The sequence below is a fragment of the Aethalodelphis obliquidens genome, unplaced genomic scaffold (assembly GCF_003676395.1).
Source record: "Aethalodelphis obliquidens isolate GAN/ISIS:26980383/991018 unplaced genomic scaffold, ASM367639v1 scaffold27, whole genome shotgun sequence".
In the NCBI taxonomy this organism is placed as follows: domain Eukaryota; kingdom Metazoa; phylum Chordata; class Mammalia; order Artiodactyla; family Delphinidae; genus Aethalodelphis; species Aethalodelphis obliquidens.
Genome location: NW_020837971.1, coordinates 955,264 through 976,153, shown reverse-complemented (window position 1 = coordinate 976,153; position 20,890 = coordinate 955,264). Strand labels below are relative to the sequence as shown.

General features: G+C 34.9%; 1 protein-coding gene across 1 annotated transcript in view; it reads right to left on the bottom strand.

Annotated features, from left to right (window-relative positions):
• Window positions 1-20,890, bottom strand: part of HGF (hepatocyte growth factor) — an 81,958-nt gene that overhangs the window by 41,519 nt on the left and 19,549 nt on the right. The window contains exons 4-8 of the mRNA XM_027123785.1: window positions 19,959-20,071; window positions 18,349-18,463; window positions 12,796-12,938; window positions 6,708-6,828; window positions 5,204-5,322 (exon numbers count right to left, since the gene is read on the bottom strand). Coding sequence (XP_026979586.1) covers window positions 5,204-5,322; window positions 6,708-6,828; window positions 12,796-12,938; window positions 18,349-18,463; window positions 19,959-20,071 — 611 coding nt within the window. The remainder of the gene's footprint in view (window positions 1-5,203; window positions 5,323-6,707; window positions 6,829-12,795; window positions 12,939-18,348; window positions 18,464-19,958; window positions 20,072-20,890) is intronic.

Here is a 20,890-nt window from a genome sequence, read left to right as displayed (position 1 = left end):
GACCTTCAGGGAAGACTGAACTTAGATGTACTTTGAGCACAGACATGAAGCACCTGCATCTCAATATAAGCAGAACCAAACTTATCTTTCTCCTCAAATTTATACCTCTCTTAAATATGTATCATCTACCCAATAACTTAGGAAGAATATTAGACTTTACCTTTTCCCTCTCATTTCCTACATTATCCAATTCATCATTATATATGGGACATTCTAACTCTTTAATATTGCTCACATCCTCCTCCACATTGTTTTGTCACTGCTTACTGCCTTAGTTCACATTCTCTTTCTTACTTGCCTGTTAAAATCAACTCTTATCAGATGCACCAGCCTCCATGCTAATTACCCAGAATACATAGTAATTCTTCTGGACCAGTAGTCTTCAAATGTTGTTGGTTTCTTTAATTTGTTTTTGTTTTTGCTCCTGTTACTAAAATAATTTTGAAAAAATATTTATATTCCCTCTCTTGTTTTTAAAGTTGACATCTGCATTTTTTTGTGCTAAGTTTAAATAGCTGCAAAAGATGTGGTTTCTAGCATGTTTTAACTATCGATAGTTTTAAATTGAAAATTTTTATATCACTCTTCTAAATGGATTTAATGGACTCTAAATACCACAGTGATTTGATACCTATACCTTTTTCTGGATAAAATGTACATTATCAAGTTCTTTTTCTCCTGGAATCATTTTTCCATTCCACTTTACCCACAGAATGTTATTTTAGTGTAATGTATTTTATTTTATGTTGGAGAATTTTTTATTCCTCACCTATCATATTTTCCTGAAAGATTTTTATATACTTAAATTTTTAAAAAATTTCTTGTGACCACAAAATTCTAAGAGATAAATGCACACTATACTAAACACACATACAGCCACAAACACACAAATATATATGTATACATGTTATGGATAGAGTTATACAATTATTAGCAGAACGTAAATGATAAACAGCATTAATATATAGTATTTTCAAAGGTCTCTTTGTTTAGTGTCCCCAGGACAGTGCACCACATTAATATTCAGGAAGGATTAGCAGTTTGGCTTTTTTCAATAAAGTAGCAAAGGGCAGTTGTCAATGGGCAGGGAGGAAGTTGAACTTGACTGACTCCTTGGGAACACATGCATCTCAAGCAGAAGACTTTGGAAAAGAATTCATATAGAAAACTAGGAGCTGGAATTTCAGCCCTTTAACCTATCCATGCCCATAAACCCCTAGGACAGTCTTTGTGTTCCCCAGGGTTTCATAGATACCGATTTGGAAGCTACTGTTCTAGATGACAAATCAGATAAGACCACTCTCCCTGCTTAATTTTTCAGTGTTTCTCATGGCAACTGGATGGGCTACTCTTGGATCCTACTTCATCTGCCTCACATCAATCTTATTTTTCTTATCTTCTTCCATTTCTCTGTCTTTACCCCATCCCTACCCATATCAACCTAATTACCATGTCTTGAATATTGCTGTTCTGCTTCACCCATCATGTCTTTGCACACCTTTCTCACTGGCCTACCTAATCACATTTTGTACAATTGAAATAAGGATTATTGACAGTAGATGGAAAGCACCTTTCTGTAGATGTTAAATAAATGGTAGCAATTATAACCTTCTTATACAGTTATTATATAATTTTTAAAAAGAGTTTTAAAATTCCCCTTCAGCTTTAGAGGAGACAAGTGACACAATCATAAACTCTATTCTTTTCTTCAAACATATTGAAAACTCAGAATGAATTCAAGCAATTGGGACTGAGAGAAAACCAGAAAGCTCACCGAAGAATCAAATGATACAAATAAAAAGTGACAATCAATATTCTCTTACAACTAGTGCATGTAAATATGTGTGTGGTATACAGAATTCTAATACACCCCTAAGATTCCTATCCACTGATGTACACTCTGTAATCCCCTCCCCTTGAGTGCGGGTAGAACTTGTGAATATAATGGGAGAGCCACTCCTGTAATTAGCTTATGTTGTACCACAAAAGTGAAGAGACTTTGTAGATGTAGTTAAAGTTCCCAGTCAGTTGACCTGAAATTAATTAAAGGAAGACTTCCTTGGGTGGGCCTGACCTAATCAGGTGAGCTCTTTAAAAGCAGGTACAGAGCCTTCTGCATTGAATCACAGTGTGGAGGCAAAAACTGACCAGTTATTTTTCAATCATTTTCCCAAATAAAGATATACTATTTTCCCAGGAAAACAAAACACTGTTATTTTTACCTTTCACAACTCTGTGTTAAGGGGAAAGAAATTATATGGAAGTTCTAAAGGATATGATTTCTGAACAAGTCCTTTTGACATTCATCCCCAGTGCAGAATGTTGGGTAAAGTTGGCTTATAAAATTTTAGTACCTTTGAAAAATATTCTTAATAAATAAATGGAAGAGGGTGCAGAGGTCAGAGGTTGAAAGTAACAGAAAGCTATCCTGTTGGCCTTGAAGAATTAAACTGCCATATTGTGGAGAGGGTCATGTGGTAGGAAACATCAGGCAGTATCCAGGAGTTGAGGATCTCAGCACTACAACCACAAGAAACTGAATTAGAATATTGGAATGGGATACCAAGTCTTAGATGAGACAATAGGTCTGGTGGGCACCAGGACTGTGGCCTTGTAAGATCCTAAGCAGAGGACACACCTGACTCATGCCTTGACTCCTGACCCACAGAAACCATGAGATAAGAAATATGTGTTATTTTAAGCTACCAAGTTTTTGATAATTTGTTATGCAGCAATCGAAAATTAATACACAATTGAAACCATCACCAAATTCCTTAGTTTTGCATTGTAGCCTTTACTATATGTATAAGCCAAAATATCTGGAAGACATTCTCTCTTATGCTTTCCAAAATTCCTGAATGTCACTTTATTTCATTAATTTTAATAAAAATATAGTCTCTCTATATAAATTAGAAACTAAAATCTGTCCTGTAATAAAACATTTTTAAAATATTCCAAAAATATTTTAAAACATTTTTAAAATATTCCAAAAATATTCCAAAATATTTTTATCTTAACTACAATTGACCCTTTAACAGCATGGGTTTGAACTGCATGGGTCCACTTATACGCTGTTTTTTTTCTATAGTAAATGCTATAGTACTACATGATCCCAAGGTTGGATGAACTCACGGATACAGAGGAACCCAGGAGGTTCAGCACCCCCTAATCATCATGTTGTAGATACTATATACTGTATATAGGTTGTATATATTAATACTATGTAGGTTGTATGTACTATATAGGTTGTATATACTATATACTGTATATAGGTTTGGGTCACAAATTCTGCCACCATTTTCTCAGAATTAGCATCCTATAAACATCTCCTTCTGTTTAAAAAAGCCATCAGAATTGTTGCACGTTAGTTGTATAAATAGCTAAATGTGGACAGAAAAGAAAAAGAAATTTATCTAATAGTTAGAAGTGTCATATTCATTCTATTTTTTTCCTCTCCCAATGTCTTTTAAAAATAGCCAGTCTTATGCATGCCAGTTGAAAGGTGAACATGCCAGTGAATATGCATGTGAGTGTGTGTGTGTGTGCGTGTGTGTGTGTCTGTTTATACTGGTCTTATTCCAGAGACGATTTTTGAGTGCCTAAAACACACACAAAAAGAAAAATGGAGGGGAAACTATTGGTTTATTGTACCTAGCTGGTCTAGAATTATGGACAGATTAACAAGATTTAAAAACTCATTGAGTTGAACTAACCAATCTATACAGAGAAACACTGTCACAAGAGTCATCCCTTATTTTAAAGAACCAAACAGATGGTTCAATTTCCTTGGAACACTGTGTTCACATTGAGAGCCTTCCAGATTCTGCAGTTATTTCACATATGCCAGACACATCTCCTTTCTGTGGGCTTTATTTGAGTCGTCCAAAACATTTCCTTTTATTAGCAGGTCTAAGTGGAGAGATATTTACCTTGGCAGTATCATAGTGTAGATAATACTGAATAAGTCTGTTCAAAGAAAGAGCCTCATCATGCCAATCTAGGGAAATATGCAAATCCCTATCCATAGCCTCATAATTGTACATTTATCATTCTGGGTGCTGGTACCTGATTGTATGTCTTTACATTTTTCTCTCTAGATATACATATCTTTATATTAGCCAGCCAATTTATAACATGATTCCACCTTACTAAATTTATGCAATTCTGATTTGAAAGCATTTTAGGATCCAGTTGAAAACATAAGACTGTACACATAGAAATAAAAGCATGTTTATGTCTAATTATTATCCAGGATTATTTCAGAGAAGAATAAAAGTGTGTGAGTTAACTGTGGAGGAGAGGACCAAGATTTAAAGGGATATCACAAAGCAAGTAAGAAAAGAAGCTTTTATCATAAACTCAGGAAAGTTGGGTAAAGGCCAGTATGTAGAAGGATAGTAGGACTGCTAAAAAACAGGTTGAGGGCTTCCCTGGTGGCGCAGTGGTTGAGAGTCCACCTGCCGATGCAGGGGACACAGGTTCGTGCCCCGGTCCGGGGAGATCCCACATGCTGCGGAGCGGCTGGGCCCGTGAGCCATGGCCGCTGAGCCTGCGCGTCCGGAGCCTGTGCTCCGCAATGGGAGAGGCCACAGCAGTGAGAGGCCCGTGTACCTCAAAAAAAAAAAAACAGGTTGAAAGAGAATGCAGGCTGTGTATAAGGACAGCCAGAGAGGTGAGGATCAGCTACTAGAGATTAAAGATGTCTGTGAGAAGCTTCTGTTAGACTTAGTTTTCTACATTGCAGCCTCTGTCATTCACCAGAAGATGTGCATAGTCAGTTGACAGCTCATGTTATGTCTGGGAGGATAGGTAGGGAAAGGATACAGGATTGGAAGGTAAGAATCCGAGGTCCTAGCTCTTATGGCCCTAATGACATTATGATACTGCACATAATCCCTGATCATTTTCTTCCCTCTGTAGATTTTTTTTCCCTTTTTCTTGGTAACATGAGAATGTTTGTCTTTACCATAAGTATAAATGTTTTGTGTGTACGTGTGCACTTGTGTGTGTATCTCTTTCAAAATAATGGCTCTCTGAAAATGCAAAAGATTGGGTAGGATTATGTAACACATTCTAAAAATGTTAAAACCTATACACGTTAAAGTATCAAGTAAAATAGTTGTTAACCTGTCTCACTAATAATCGCCTGCTTAGATCCAGTCTGTGAGAGGAAAAGGAAGCAATAAATTTGACCCTAACTTACCGCACATTTTAATTGCACAGTACTCCCAGGGGGTGTCAAGGTCAAGAGTATAGCACCATGGCCTCGGCTTGCCATCAGGATTGCGGCAATAATTATCATCAAAGCCCTTGTCGGGATATCTGCAAACCACACCAAGAAAAGTGTCATGTAAATCTGCCTGGAACACCACCCAGCTCTCAGCTCACAAAATAACTTTTGACTTAGCTCGGATACTGTTAGCTGAGGAAAGAAGAGATTTTCTATGTTTTGCCTTATGAGGACTGCTAATCATTAACTGCTGAATCTATTACTGTGCATATTCTACTAAGGCTAGAGTACCATCCCCTTTGCTAATAAGTTAGGTCCACTTGGTACCGGTCCACTGGTTGAGGTCCCAAACTGAATCCCCTTCTTACAAAGCCCAATTAAGGACAGATTACATAAACATGGCCTCGTGTAGAATGCTCATTAAGAAAACAGGTCCTCTTCTAGGGCAGACTTAAAGTTCAAACTGAAAGTTAGGTTTCAATAGCTATGTTACTAATGATAGCTCAATTTTAGAGCTAGAGTCTTCCTAGGTCATGCCCTCACCTCCAGCAGAGCTAGAGACACACTCCATCACACCACTTTCTCTATACCCACCTCCCTTTAAATTAACAGGGTCCTGAATTGGTGAGTTGTTTTTAATTGCTACCATATTCCTTCTGCTCTCACTTAAAAGACATGCACTAAAAAACAAAGCAGTTTTAATTTCATCTAGAAGAGCAAGACAAAAAGAGAAAGAAGAAAAACACCTTTCAGCAATTTCAGAAGAAAGGTGGGGATAGACCTTCTTCTGTAGTTATTTGTATTTTTATTCTTTATAATAAAAAGAAGGAAAAATTTTTTTCAACTAAAATGTTTCCTGTGAAATGAATGGGCCAAAATACACATAATTTTTAAACCATTTAAACTCAAAACCTACTCCTGAGGAGAAAAGTAGACTTGGTTGCCTGACTTTTCCAGATGGGCAACTTCAAAATCCACCACAAGAAAGCAGCCAAAGAATTGTTTGCTCCACCTTTCATTCCCTCTCTATGGGCATGACCTGCATCACGGTGTCACACATTGACCGCACTTTACCTAAGTCACGGAAGGTGTGGCATTAGAAGGAGATTCACATTCACTTTTATTTAACAGTAATGCCGCCCTCCCCAGCTTGGGCCTGTCAAAGTGCTTATTATTGAATGAGCTTTTCTCTTTTTGCTGCTGTGGAAGGGAAAGAGGAAGCTTCTATTACTGGTTTCCTTCTCCAGCCACTGATGCTTCTGGGTTCAGGACCATCCTGATTTCAGGGAGTCTTAACCTAGTCAGCCAAGCCCAGTTGGAGGTGAAGCCAGCACTCTCACATACCTCATCATAAATCCCTGTGCCCCAAGACTATCAGGAAAACATTATATCAAGAGAATCTCCATGGTAACTTGCCATGGGGCAAATAACAGTTTGTAAATAGAATCACTGGACGCAGGATTTGGTGGTATTTTACCTTTCTGGCAAGAATTTATGCCGATGTGGCGTCTGATGATCCCAGCGCTGACAAATCTTGCCTGATTCTGTATGATCCATGGGACCTCGATAACTTTCCCCATTGCAGGTCATGCATTCAACTAATAAAATTAAAGCATGGCATGTTAATTGCTTCTGACAGCAAAATCAAGAACACCACTGTTCCGTTTAAAGAACAGTAAATCACCTATTTAGCAAGGAGATTTTTAGAAAAACTTATAGACCCTTTTAACTTTAAATTAGGGCTTAATATCCATTCATAGTGGTATAAAATACTCCCTACTGAACTTTTCATACAGTTTAAATGGGATTTTTGTAGTTAGTGTCATACAGATTTACCATAGGGCCAAGATGCTGCCTTTCTAATTTTTTCATAACTGTCCAAAAGGTACCTAGAAACTGAAAATTCTTGGGGATTTTCCCTTTGTTGTTCTAAAATGCCAGGGGTCTCAATATCTATACTGTCAACACGATAGTGCTCTTCTCTCAACTTACCCTGCAACACATACACAGAAAATACATAATTTAAAATGAGTACACATCATACTTCTACAGTTAATGCCAAGATCAGGACCAGACAGATCTGAGAATGTGAATATTTTACAGGACGAAATCACGGTTCCTTTCTATCAGTGAGTATCCACATCGAATAACTGAGCAGATTTGCATACTTATCTAGCTTAGGATAGAACATGACCTGCTATTGAACTTCTTGTACTCACTGGTTTTAAAATGTGTAAGTTGATCTAATTATGCTGGATATTGCTGATGACTCTGTGAAGTTAATTAATAGTTCTCTTCTGGCTGGCCTCTTATACCACACTGAAAACTCTGAATCACATCAACTAGCTGAAAATAAGGCTTCTCAAATGGACAGGTTGATTTGTAGCACGGCAGGCATCCTGTGGAATAAATCATTGCTTGGCTTTCCTACAGATCCGGCAAACTTCCCCAAACACATCATTTGTATCTTGTGATTACTGATTGTCTAACATTAGCTGAAGTGGGAAAAGATATCAGTGTTTAGTTTTATCCACCGGGATCTAGCCTAATGAGTATTTGTAGAAGTTCGGGATATATTATTAGAATCGTCACTTTTGAACTTTGATTTTTATAACCTAATAGGCCGTTAATAACTAAATCCCTAAAACATGAAACCATTTGGCCTGATCCATCTGCTTCTTTTCGTGCAGGTTGATCTATGAACTAAGACAAGGGACCAATTCAGCTTCCTCTCATTTGATACTGAGATCCCCCAGACAACAGTCAGTAAGCTCCTGAAATATAAATGACAGGGATCCAAGAGCATACCGATAAAGGTGCTCTGGTTGGCCAAGGTCAATCCCACATAGGTTATGTCGTATCACGTTTCAGCTTTCCATCTGAATGGGGGTACAAACTTAGTTCCCATTTTAAAAAGAATGCAAGGTTTGATATGTTCACAGAAAACGATACAACATTGATCATTGTTGTTTGCTCCTTTGTATTGAATGAAAGAGTAGAATAGAATCCTGTGATCACAAATAAGGGGATAAAATATCCACGCGTACAATTTCTAATCTTGTATAGTACTCAGGAATCAAAATACACCTATTTTGTCTCAGTCAGAAAATGCAGTTTATAAGAGTATATCCTTTTCTAATTAGAGTGAATAAAAGTATTTTCTGGGAAACTGTGTTGGGGCATTATTTAAAAACACTTCTCCTGAAACTTTAGAATTTTTAATTTTCTTAAGGAAACATAGCTACACAAATGAAACAGGTGATTCTATAAGGTGACTGCTTTCCAGCGTGAGCGGTAGATCAGTGCTTCTCCAAACTTTAATGTGCATAAAAGTTATTTTGAGATCTTGTTAAATAAAGGGCAAGTTCTGATTCAGTGAGTCAGGACTGGGGCATTAATAACAAGCTCCCAGAGGATGATGATGATGATGGTCCTTGGACCTCACATTGAGTAGCAAGTTTGTAGATAATTTATTCAATTCTGAAAGTTCTTAGTGTTTGGCTTTTAGGAGAGAATGGATTTTACTTAGACCTTGAAGGATGGATAAGATGTGGATAAACTACAAAGGGGCAAAATAACATAAACGGTACAGAAACATAAATTAGTATGCTGTTTATAGTGAAGTGAAGAGAGAGTTATGAATGCAGGTGCAGAACTAATGAGATTGAAAAATAATAAAAGTTAACCCAAAGAATGTTAGATTTTCGAAGGCAATGAAAGTTGCTGTTGGGGTGGGAATTAAGTGAATCCTGTGATAGGACTGAGATGCTAAGTATATTATAGTTACATATTCTTTGATTATTCAGTAATTTTAACATATAAGAAATCATTTGACCCTTGCAGTGAGGAAAACAAGGCTCACAAAAGTTTTAAGGGACTTACCTAAAACAGAAAATGCCAGATCTGTGCCTGGAACATAGGTCCTCTGACCCCCAGTCCAGCGCTCTTTCCATTCTCCCTAATTGTCTCTTTGTTCTACATATTTTAACTTGTTTCCTACACATTCTTACTGGTCATACTTTAAGATAGGTTGAAAGCAAAACTTTTAGAAAGTCAGTCTCCCTGCCTTTGCTCAGTATTGTCCTCATTACCCTCTTCGCTCCTGTTTATAGCAGTAGGTTGCCCGCCTGTTGGATTCTCACCTATTGGGGGCTAGGAGAAACGAGACTGGCCATCTTATTCAAGGATGAAAAATTTGTGGTTTCTCCATCGCATCAAACCATCAGGCTAGTCATAAAAATTACTTCGAGAAAGGCAAATTTTGAACTCATATTTACTTCTCAAACTTCAAGAATTCTAAAACTCTTTTAAGTTTTCCCAGCTCAAAGTCAAGCCGTATAGGTGGAAACCAAGTCCACCTACCTACCAAGGACTCAGGTGAAAGCATTATCTATATAGGAGTGCAAGAGGGTGAGGACTGCACCTCCTGCTGTATTTCCTTTTGACTCTCTCTATTGTTGCCAGTGTATTATTTAACCATTCCAGCAAGTTCTTCCCTTAAAAAAAAAACAAACAAAAGCAAAATACTGTCCCAGTTCACAAAAGCTCAAACTAAATAAATGTTTATATTCATAAGTAAATGAATACCTTTTTCTAATTATAGTTCTGCTCTAATTGTTAATAGAAAACCCCCAAAACTACACATTAATTGTAATATAACTAGGATTAATTTAACACCTTTCTCATATACTAACTAAACTCAAAAATTACTGTGTTCCATTTTTATCAATCATAAAACCACAAGTGATCTGAGTTTACAGACTAAAACAGCTATTTTGAAAATATCTCTCAGACAAATCCACTCTAGTGATTACTTCAGCAAAACTGAATGTTTAAAATATGAATAGTCTCACAAATCCACATTTATAAATAATAGTTTTATTTAAATCTTTGTTTTTAAAAGTCTTTTGCCACACAGAGTATGGAATTACACATTTAAAGTTATGGCAGTATTATTTGGTATTTTAAGTGTAAGGTATTTAAAAATAATGATTATGGCTTAATAAAATGCATTTACTTGAATATTTATCATTTAAAAAATCTGTTTCAGTGATTAGTGATTGCTTTCTTTTAAATCCCAAGCAAATGTTAAAGCAAGAAGTCAAATTTTATATACCTCTGTTTTCCAGAATCTTTGAATTAAACATTAATGGGTAATATTTTCTTTACATAATTATGTAAGGTTCTAAATGTGATAAACGAGTATTCATTTTGGAATGCTTTATATATTTCAAAGGTTTAAATTAAAAGAAAATAATTTTAATCTTTAAATACCAGATATATTTTTATGAACCAAAATTGCAGACAAATTTCAGGTGATTATTTAGCAAATGTTTTAATATAGTTAAAAAATTTTCAAAAAATATATACTGTTCTACTTGTCCTTTTCCAAAGAACAGTCCAAAGTTGACCACATACTTTTCTTATTTAATTTTAAAATATACAAAATGATGTGATCATTAATATTTCATCCATAATAATATAACCTTTGGAACTTGACATTTACAATATCCATAGATTAAAATGTCTCACCCATCATACTATTTAAGCATTGTGGATTTTGAGGCTTTTTCCTCATATATGTATTTTAATAGAAATTTACATCATATCAACATTATTTTGTATATTTTGTATTACCCATTTTATAAATAGCTATTTTTCTTCATTAATGTATTGACAATGCTTCTTCTTATTTTAGATCCTCTTCATTAAAATCCTGCTAAAACATTGTTTATGTTAGCATGAATTTAAATATGACAGCTCAATTCACAGTCCCTGAAATATGTTTAGCCTATAGGACAGGTGTTGGTTTACTTCTCTCACAGGAGGGTTATTCTACTCTTTCAGACTTCTAGTTGTTTCCAGAAAAAGCATATCTGCAACCTTTAATGCCACCGTGACCAATAGCATCATGTGCCATTCATACTAATGATCAATGCCCTTTTCTAAGGGAGGTGCGATGACCTCAAATCATTAAAAAATATTAGGGACATATACTCTAATGAGCTAAGGAATACCAGAAATTTTTCCAAGCATTTATTTTTTATCACATTTATTCTACATTGCCTGTCATTTTACATATATGCCAATATAGTTTGATGAAGGTTCTTCTTTTAAATCAAGGGTTGAAAAATCACATTCCCACAGACTAGGCAGGCAAGGTAAATGCTAAACTGTTTAAAGTTTGACCAATTTACCTTCCCTTGTAAACACTGTCCCAGATCAAACAAAACCAATAAAGAAAACTCCTTGCCAATAACTTGCAACCTCAGAAAACTATGATAGCAGAGAGTTCCCTAAAAGTAGGGTTTTCTTCCATGTGTAAATTTAAGACAAACATTACAGACTTATTCATACAAAACAGACATTCATAACGTTATCACAGATCAGTTTATTATTTTTAAAAGAAAAGAAAAACAATGAAGAAGTTATAGTGAACAGAATATGATATGGAATGGAAAGTAAGAATTTACAAACAGATGGAACTGGCTCTCGCACATGAATTCAAGAATGTTAAATTAACTAACAACAGAAAACAAATTCACCTTCTCTGTGACAGTTAGCTAACAATGGCCTTTTTATGTGATAAATATCAACCTAATACTTAATGAATATTATGGAAGAAATAGTTCAAAAAATATCTGGTTAATAACAAACAGGTAAAATACCTTACTATAAAAATTGGACAGCATTTCAGCCATAATCCCCACCCCAGGTACTTCAAAATGCTACTAAATTTTGATCAGAATTCAATCCATGTTTCATTTTGATTTTCAGTATTTTAGTTTCTGACAGAACTAAAAAGCCAGCTATTCAGTAGCCAGATAACCAAGAAAAATGAAACCATATACAATGCTGAAATGGTTACTCTTCCTTCTTGCCCGTCATTCAGTTTCCACTGTAAAAGTAAGGACAGTGCCCTTTCATGCTGTGAGAGGAGGTGAAGACACAGACATGGGTTTAGAGTGCCTGCCTTCCATACATCCTGTGATCTACTGTTTTGATCTCTTCAGATACCATTCTGAATGGTATTCAGTTCCAGACTATGTATCAAATTTGGTTCACCAAAACACACACAGGGCACTCGGACTTTCAGTGACCCCCTTCCTTTATTCTCTTCTGGGTCCGTATACCCTTGCCACACCACTTCAAAATAGCTTTGACAAAACTTCTGCAGAAGTGGGTTCTGGATGAGTAGAATTAGCATTACTCATAAAGGGCTAAGTGTCATTCTGCTCCTTTCAGGCGATGTATGGGAGCAGATTTTGAGCTATTATGAGCTCAAAACAGCAGATGAGGAAGCCCAAACTTTTACTCTCCCCAAAGAGATACCTCAGGCTCTTTTGAAATTCAAACTGATAACTTGCTCCATTATTTTGCATTAATCTGATGATAATCAGTTTTTAAAACATCCTATAAAAATGCTCAAATTATGATCTATAGTTGCAATTGAATGAACATCATATTCATTGTGATTTGATTCAATTCTGTTAACCTTTAATGTGAGTTGCAGTTTTACACAAAGGGAGAGCAGAGTGCCCCACATGGCATTCAGGTTCATTTACCTTCTGAACACTGAGGAATGTCACAGACTTCGTAGCGTACCTCTGGATTGCTTGTGAAACACCAAGGTCCCCCTTCTTCCCCTCGAGGATTTCGACAGTAGTTTTCCTGTAGGTCTTTACCCCGATAGCTCGAAGGCAAAAAGCTAGTTTTAAAATGATAATCATTACAGTATAAGAGCATGCAACTTTTGGGGGGGGCTATTAATTTTACTAACTAGTGGGTATGTTTTCCCAAAAGTGGAGAAATCCTTTATTCTATCTCAGACCTCCATAGATATTAACTTGAATTCTGTCATTTCCATCTATGCTTAAGATACTTAAATTTTATAGACATTTACCTAACTGAATTCTCGTATTCAGCAGCCTTAAGAATGATTCATCTCTGGATTCACTAAGAGCCAATCATTCTGGAGCCTAATTGACATTGTTTGAGCCACAATTTCAAAGTTCCACTCAAAGGCAGCAAATGATTGAGGAAAGCCACTTAGGAGAGGACTGCAGAAACACTGCCCTAGACCTTGAAATCTCACTATTACACTGCTTATCTGAGATAATTATTTGTTTGTTTATTGCTTTTCTTATGAATGATAGCCCCCCATTTTTCTGCACAATTGAGAAATAGATTGATAAAGTAACAGGAACAAAGGGTCTAGAAACAAATTGAATCTGGACTCAAATTTCAGCTCTGTCTTACTAACTGGAAACCCCAGCGGGCAATTTAGCCTCTTTCAGCCTACTAGCTTACCTATACACTGAGTATAACCATAACTTATAACATCTTACACCTATGTGGTTGTTTTGAGAAGTTCAAAGAGATGAGAGAGTAATTGACACTTAATAAACTCCATCTGTTATTAAGCACACTCCACTTAGTAGTCTTCAGACTGTCATAGTAAAAAACAGAAATGCTTATTCTCGTTAAAAATTTTAAAAGTTTTCCCTGTGACTGGGGCTTGGTGCTTTCAGGTTTAGTTCATAATAGTTGGCCATTGCATGCAGACTGCAGTATATTACCTTCATTTAAAATGTCTAATGCCCTGGTTATAATTTTGTTACCAGCACACAGTACTTCAACATAAGAGCAGAAGAGTTCAAAGCCCTTTTTATTCTTTTGTATTGCTTGTGACCTTGGCCTCAATGATGCTGCAAGTGTCTGCTAGACTGCACACAAAAAAAGCATAAGTAAACAATATATATCTATAGGTAACATTAGTAAGCACTTCTTTTTGAAAATCCAGTTACATTTTCAATATTCAGTTCAATTTTTGCTATAAAGCTTAATTTCTACTTTTACTGACCTCTGAGATCTAAATGGTACTTAAATTACAGTGAAGTCCAAAGATCTTAGTCTCTCAGTAAATACCATTCAAATATGTTTCCTACCCATTGAAATCTCTAGTTAAGAAATAATCATTTTTGTTATGCTGTGGCATAAAATAAATATGGACATGCCTTGGGTACCAAGCAACATTTTGCAATGAAATTATTTAATTTGGACAGGAAATACACCAGAGTTAAGTGCTCAGAAAATGTAAATTATTGGTCAAAAATAGAGTCCAAGAGACTTACTACTAACCAAACATTTTCAAGATATCTATTAAGTATTATAAACATGAAATGCCAAAATGTCTTTACATAAAGAGTTTATATCCCTACTTCACTAGCATTTTAAATATTGGGGAACAAATATTAGACATTACATCTTATGACTGACAAAAATTATAATATAATGAAAACTTATCATGACTTTACAATTCCTAACAGTAATTTTCAAAGGACAAATATCTTTTGTCTTAGTTTTAGCCCCATTATTCCAGAATAATTTAAGATAATCTTTGTGCCATTGTGTGAAAATTATTTCCTTTCACTTTGCCAGTTCTTCAATTTTTCATAGTAAATTTATAATGAAATACTCATTTTTCTGATAGAATGAGAACTGACTTTTACTTTATATTTTTTTCATAAAGTACCGCATTAATCAAATTTACCTAAGAAAATCCCCCTATAACTCTATTTTCTGAAAAAGCTTGGTATAGTACTGAAAATAAGTTATTGTTGATCACAAAAATCTACATTGTTGCCCCATATGTATCACTCGACTAGTATATGACACTAGCCCTTAGATAATTTACTTACTCTTCGGGTTTTCAACTTCACTTATGAGATGAATGGAATGAATTAGATTATTATAAGCTCCTTCATTTTATATCATTTTATGTATTAAGTTTAAAAAACTAAATAATGATTTAACACATGTTAAATGCACACATATAAAATATCTACAGTTTTAGAGATTTTGTTACACACACACACACACACACACACACACACACACACACACACACACACACACACACACACACACACACACACACACACACACCTTTCCAGGGGATTTGTAAAGCAAAGAAGAAGCTGTGAAGAAGTAGCGAATGGGACTTCCCTGGTGGCGCAGTGGTTAAGGATCCACCTGCCAATGCAGGGTACATAGGTTCGAGCCCCAGTCCAGAAAGATCCCCACATGCTGTGGAGCAACTAAACCCGTGAGCCACAACTACTGAGCCTGCACACCTAAAGCCCGTGCTCCACAACAAGAGAAGACACTACTATGAGAAGCCCGTGTGCCGCAATGAAGAGTAGCCCCCCGTCGTCACAACTAGTGAAAGCCCACGCACAGCAACAAAGACCCAACACAGACAATAATTAATTAATTTTAAAAAAATGAAGTAGTGAATGAATAAGTCAACAGTTTAGTAGGAAAAATGCAGGTAGGAAGGGAAAGAGATAAAGTAGAAATCAAAACTAGCTATGGTTAAAAGATGAATAAAGTTTTCCCACTGGAGTTAATAAAAATGAAAAATGAAGAGAAAAATGTGTGCTGCTTTCCACAATTCTATATCAATGCATATCACATTCCTCTTTAGGACATGCAGGGTAAAGAGCAGTCTGGGTCATCTCTTCTCTTCAGTCTTTGGTGTATATGACTTTTTACCCCGATTAACTGGTTTTCTTTTGTATTCTGAAGTTTTCAGTCTGCTTTTCTTTAGTATCCCATACTTGACCAAGCGATGAAGCCTAGCCCTGATCTTTGCACTCTATGTGTTCATTCAACACGTTTATGAGAACCTATTACACACACACACACACCTTGTGCCAGTCAATAGGCTCTGTAATAAACTTTTACTCACATATATACTATTTTTGGTTCTCTGTCCTTGTGAGCAAGGCTTTATTTTTAGAGAGATAAGTGAAGGAATATTTAAAATTGAGTTATATCCAAATATACTTTGAAACATAAATTAGATCTTCTGGGTGCTGGCCACCTTTTCTTTTCTTTTAATATGAACTGTGTTCATAGGAAACTTGATCCATTCCATCATCTGCTTCTTTAATGAATGCTGGGTGGCCAGTGAAGGATATAGATGTAGATATCAGGTCACCTGATTTTCTAGTTAAGCTTCTGTACTAATTTCATCATCTATCATCATCTTCCCATTAAGCCATTTGTAAAATATTTCAATTTAGGGAGTTGACAATAAATCACTCCTCTAGACAGATGTATATAGATACATATTTCTCTTTCAATTTTCCATAGAGTTAATCTTTAGTTAACACTTAAAAGTATTAATCTAGCATGTAGATATTCCAATAAGTTGCTAATTGATGAAAATGTGTTTCTCCCATTGAATAAAAAAAAATTGATTAATGTACAAGGTCCTCTCAGCCCTAAAGCTTTATATCACAAGGAAATGTTTGTTGGTAAAATAGCTGATTGGACTGGGAAGCCAGTTCCCAGGGAGATCTATTTCACATGTACTCCTGTAGCAGAGAATGACAATCATAGAGAATTTGGGTTGAAATAAGACCTCTAGTAGGTCATCCAGTGCACTCTCCTCAACTAGGGTAGGATTGATTTCAAACGCCATTCCTTTGTTCATGAAAAACTTAGATCCATCTATTTAAGCAAAATGTTTTCCTCACTATGCAGGAAGTGACACCATGCAAATCCTTATGAGAGGACAAAACCAATTACATTGTTTGTTTTGTAATGTAAAGATAAAACTACGTTTTGGAGGTACTCATGTAATTCATAAGTAATGAATTTGGAAAAATTAGTTGTTTTCTGTTATTGAAACACCGTAAAGCTGATCTGCTTGGACACTTACTAGCTGTTGTTAACAAGGCCAAAATCACAGGTTTGATTCCAGTGTAGAGCAACCAACTCTTTTTCTTTTTATGTGAGCCAGTGAACTCCGTTTCTGTTTACTGAAGTAAAATCATCTTGCATAGTTTTGCCCCCCACCAAATGAATGAAATGGAATAAAAAGTGGATTCATCAAGCAAGTTACTACCTCTATTGCAAAAACAGGTCACAGCATGTATCCTACTGATTTGCTGGGTGTTTAAGGCCCTGGGGTTGTTAAAACATAGGATACAGAGTGACACTGGCTGGCCTCAGATTCTGGCCATACCACTTGCTAGTCGTGCATGACCTTGAAAAGTTACTAAGGATCTTTGCTCTTCAGTTTCACCATATAAAAAATAGAACTAATAAAATCACCTACTTTGTGGTTCTTGAGAGGACTAAACGAGATAAACCAGGTATACTGCTCAACAAGCTACTTGGCACATGGTAAACTAAGTCTTCCAATTCATCTAATAACCAGGGAGAGCTGTTTTAAACTACTTTAGTTCCTGTTAAAATTCTTTGTGAAATAAATCTTGAAAAACTCTGGCTATATATGGCTCTCTAGTGAGTAGATATCTATATTTCTCCTCCATGATGATTAAAATTCTCAGACTAATGAGCCTATGGATATTATGTTTACTCATCTTTAAATAGCATTCATCTGTTATAATGAACACAATTCTTCTCTTCACTATAGACATTTAATTTCCAAGGAATAAGAAGTTTTCTCTAGTCATTAGGCACTAGGTGAAATGGGAAAGTTGGTCAATCTGAGGCATGAATTTTTAGCAGAGGTTCTCAATTTTGACTGTGATTTAGAATCACCTGGGGAACTTTTAAAACAATACTGGTGCCAAGTGATTCTGATTTAATTGGTCTGTGTTGACGACCGGGTGGTAGGATTTGTTAAGGGCTTGTAGCAGGTGATTTTAATGTGCAGTCAAGTTTGAGAACCACCATGGTTAAAGAACATTTGGGCCCTGGTTATGTAAGATCAGAATCTGTTCCATCTCCAACTTATCACAGGCAACCTCTCCACTCCAGCTGCAGAGTGCTGTGCCTCTTCGCAGGCAAAGAGAGGGGAAAATTTTTTTTAATTATTTTTTTATTATTTCTTCCCAAACACCAAGATCTATAAATTGAGGTTTTGAGGTGAAAAAATGTTAGGCTACATCTTAATGATAATTTTTTTATTCTTTGGCTAAATAGCAGTTACAAATTCAGATAAGCTTTGGCCTAATACACTTCTGCAGAGTTGGCTAAATTATTATAGAAGTGTAGGATTATTCTGAAGCACTAACCTGGGATTGGTAACAAACCTATAAAAGAGAGGCTCTATCCTCTTTTCTTCATGCTATTCTTACCTGTGTTCGTGTGGTATCATGGAATTCCAGGGCTGGCATTTGATGCCACTTTTAGTGATAGATACTGTTCCCTTATAGCTACCTCCTTTACCGATGATGCAGTTTCTAATGTAGTCTATCAGAAGAAAGCAGAGAAAAATGCTATCACTATGTGTAACATATCTGCTGTGTATATTAAAAATAAAAATGATAAAATTCCATGCAAATCTTTAAGTAATGCTTATAAACCATCACAAATCATATTGAAATTTCTTGCCTAAAAGTTCTACTAATATTTTCAAAATAATACATTTCAGAGTAATCCAAAACAAAAAAGACCATTGAGGAGTTTTAATTTTGTGAGTATATACCTGGATAACTGTAGAGATTAGTCTACCTACTTAATGTAGATTATTCTATATACTCAACTGGACAGGCAAATTTAATTTAGCATAATGATTTGCTCAAATTCACAGACCATTTTAAGAACATATTAAAAACAAAAATTTGTAAACCTATATTGACTTCAAAAAGTTACTTTAAGATAATGGAAATAACTGATTTGTCTTTATATCAGTAAAATTGTGTGGGTTTTTGTGTATGTGTGTGTATGTGATAATTACATTATGCTGATTATTATTTTCATATTTTTGCTAACAGATCAGCTGCTAAATTATAGGACAATCAAATTGAAACAAGCTGTATATTTCTATCCAATAATAGTATATACAGTTGTTAGCAACCTAGAAGATTAAAGATGGTTTTATACTAGATTATGAATTATGTTTAGGATTTACAGAATTATTGGGGTGTATAGAGATCATCTTATTTTCTAACATGAATTAATTTTAATTTCATTTAAACATTTTCCCTATTAACAAAGAAATGTCTGTGTATATTACTAAATACCTAAGTTTAATAAAAAACCCAGTATGATTTAAGAAAACATTAAAATTGAAATAAATAGTATTATCATAAACATAATTCATGATTATTATTTTGTGTAATGAGAGATTTATTCTGTAAAATACACATTTAGTAAACATTCTTCAATTATTTTATTATTATAAATCCACTGTTGAACAAACTAAACACCTTGTGAATATAATATCAAACTACCGAAGTAGACAAATTAATAATATGGTCTCAATTCTTTCAAAGATTTTTTAAAAGTATGTAACTAGGAATAGATCCAACTAATTTTTCAAAACCTCCACGTTTTGTTGTTATCAGCAATCATCACTATAACTTAGATTAATTATCCAAAGTTATTAAAATTTAGAATACTTTAGTAAACTCAAAATTTGCTGTTATATAAAATGTCTTAAACTAATAACTTAAGGTGGCACTTTCTAAAACGACTGTGGAGAATATCAGTTCCGGGAGATGTTACTAGAAATAAACAAAGAGGGGAGGGATAATCTAACTATGGAAAATTTGGGAAAAGCTCTCTTTAAAGTACCATACTGAAAATAGTCAAGGCAGTAGTGTCATCTGTCTTAATAGATGAATTGACTGCATAATAGATCCATGATATAATGAAAAAATCAGTTAGAAAGTGCACTGTGGCAGGCAATTACATATATTTTATACTGGTTTCATTACGAAATATTTAGGGAGAAGGAAGTTACCTTTGTTTTCATAGAGGTCAAATTCATGGCCAAACTCCTTTTTCACTCCACTTGACATGCTATTGAAAGGGAACCAGAGGCATCGCTTTCTTGCTTTGTCAAAAACAAAGGCCCTGAAAAAAATATCTGAATGAAAAGAAGGAATACTACTATTTATACAGTTTTTAAAGAATAGGCACCTGGTTTAAACAAGGAAGGCAATATAAAAACAGACGCATTATTACATATACAGAAACATGAGGGATATTTGAACCTACCATTTTGCTAGCCAAATAAGACAGAACAAAATTAAATTTTTATAGGTGTAGATTTAAATATCAGATAGAATAAAATTTGAAATGTTCTCATGTTATTCTCAATGACACATAGAAGAATGAGGTCTTCAACAAGCAAAATCAATATATAGCACAACTACTTGGAATATTTCTGAAGACTTTATTTTTTTTTGTAAGTACACAGCAAGTTGGAAGATATTTTTGCAGTTATATACAAATTATTATATTTGAAATATCATGATTAACTTCTAAAGGTTGTAATTGTATAAAGCACATTCTAAAGTGACATGTCCTAAAATGCATTAGACAAATCACCACCCCAGGAGATTCTCCAGCAAAGAAGGATCTAAAATCAAATGTTTGGGAAATTTTGCATATCCCTTCTTGGTGAGTTATAAAGCATTTAAGCTTATTAAAGGCGATGAAAATCCTGCTCTTAGGTAACTTTGCATAAGTCAATGTTTCCTAAATGGATTTGCTTGCATAAGCATTTTTAATTTAAATAAAAAACTAATATCAGAGAGAATACAGTTTTGATATATCATCTTGACAAAAATTGCTGAAATGTGTTAACTCCTAAAATTATCATTCCTATAGCTAAGTATTACATTGGTATTTTCTTGCTCACTAAAAAAAGTATTTCTAAAGAAAAATGAT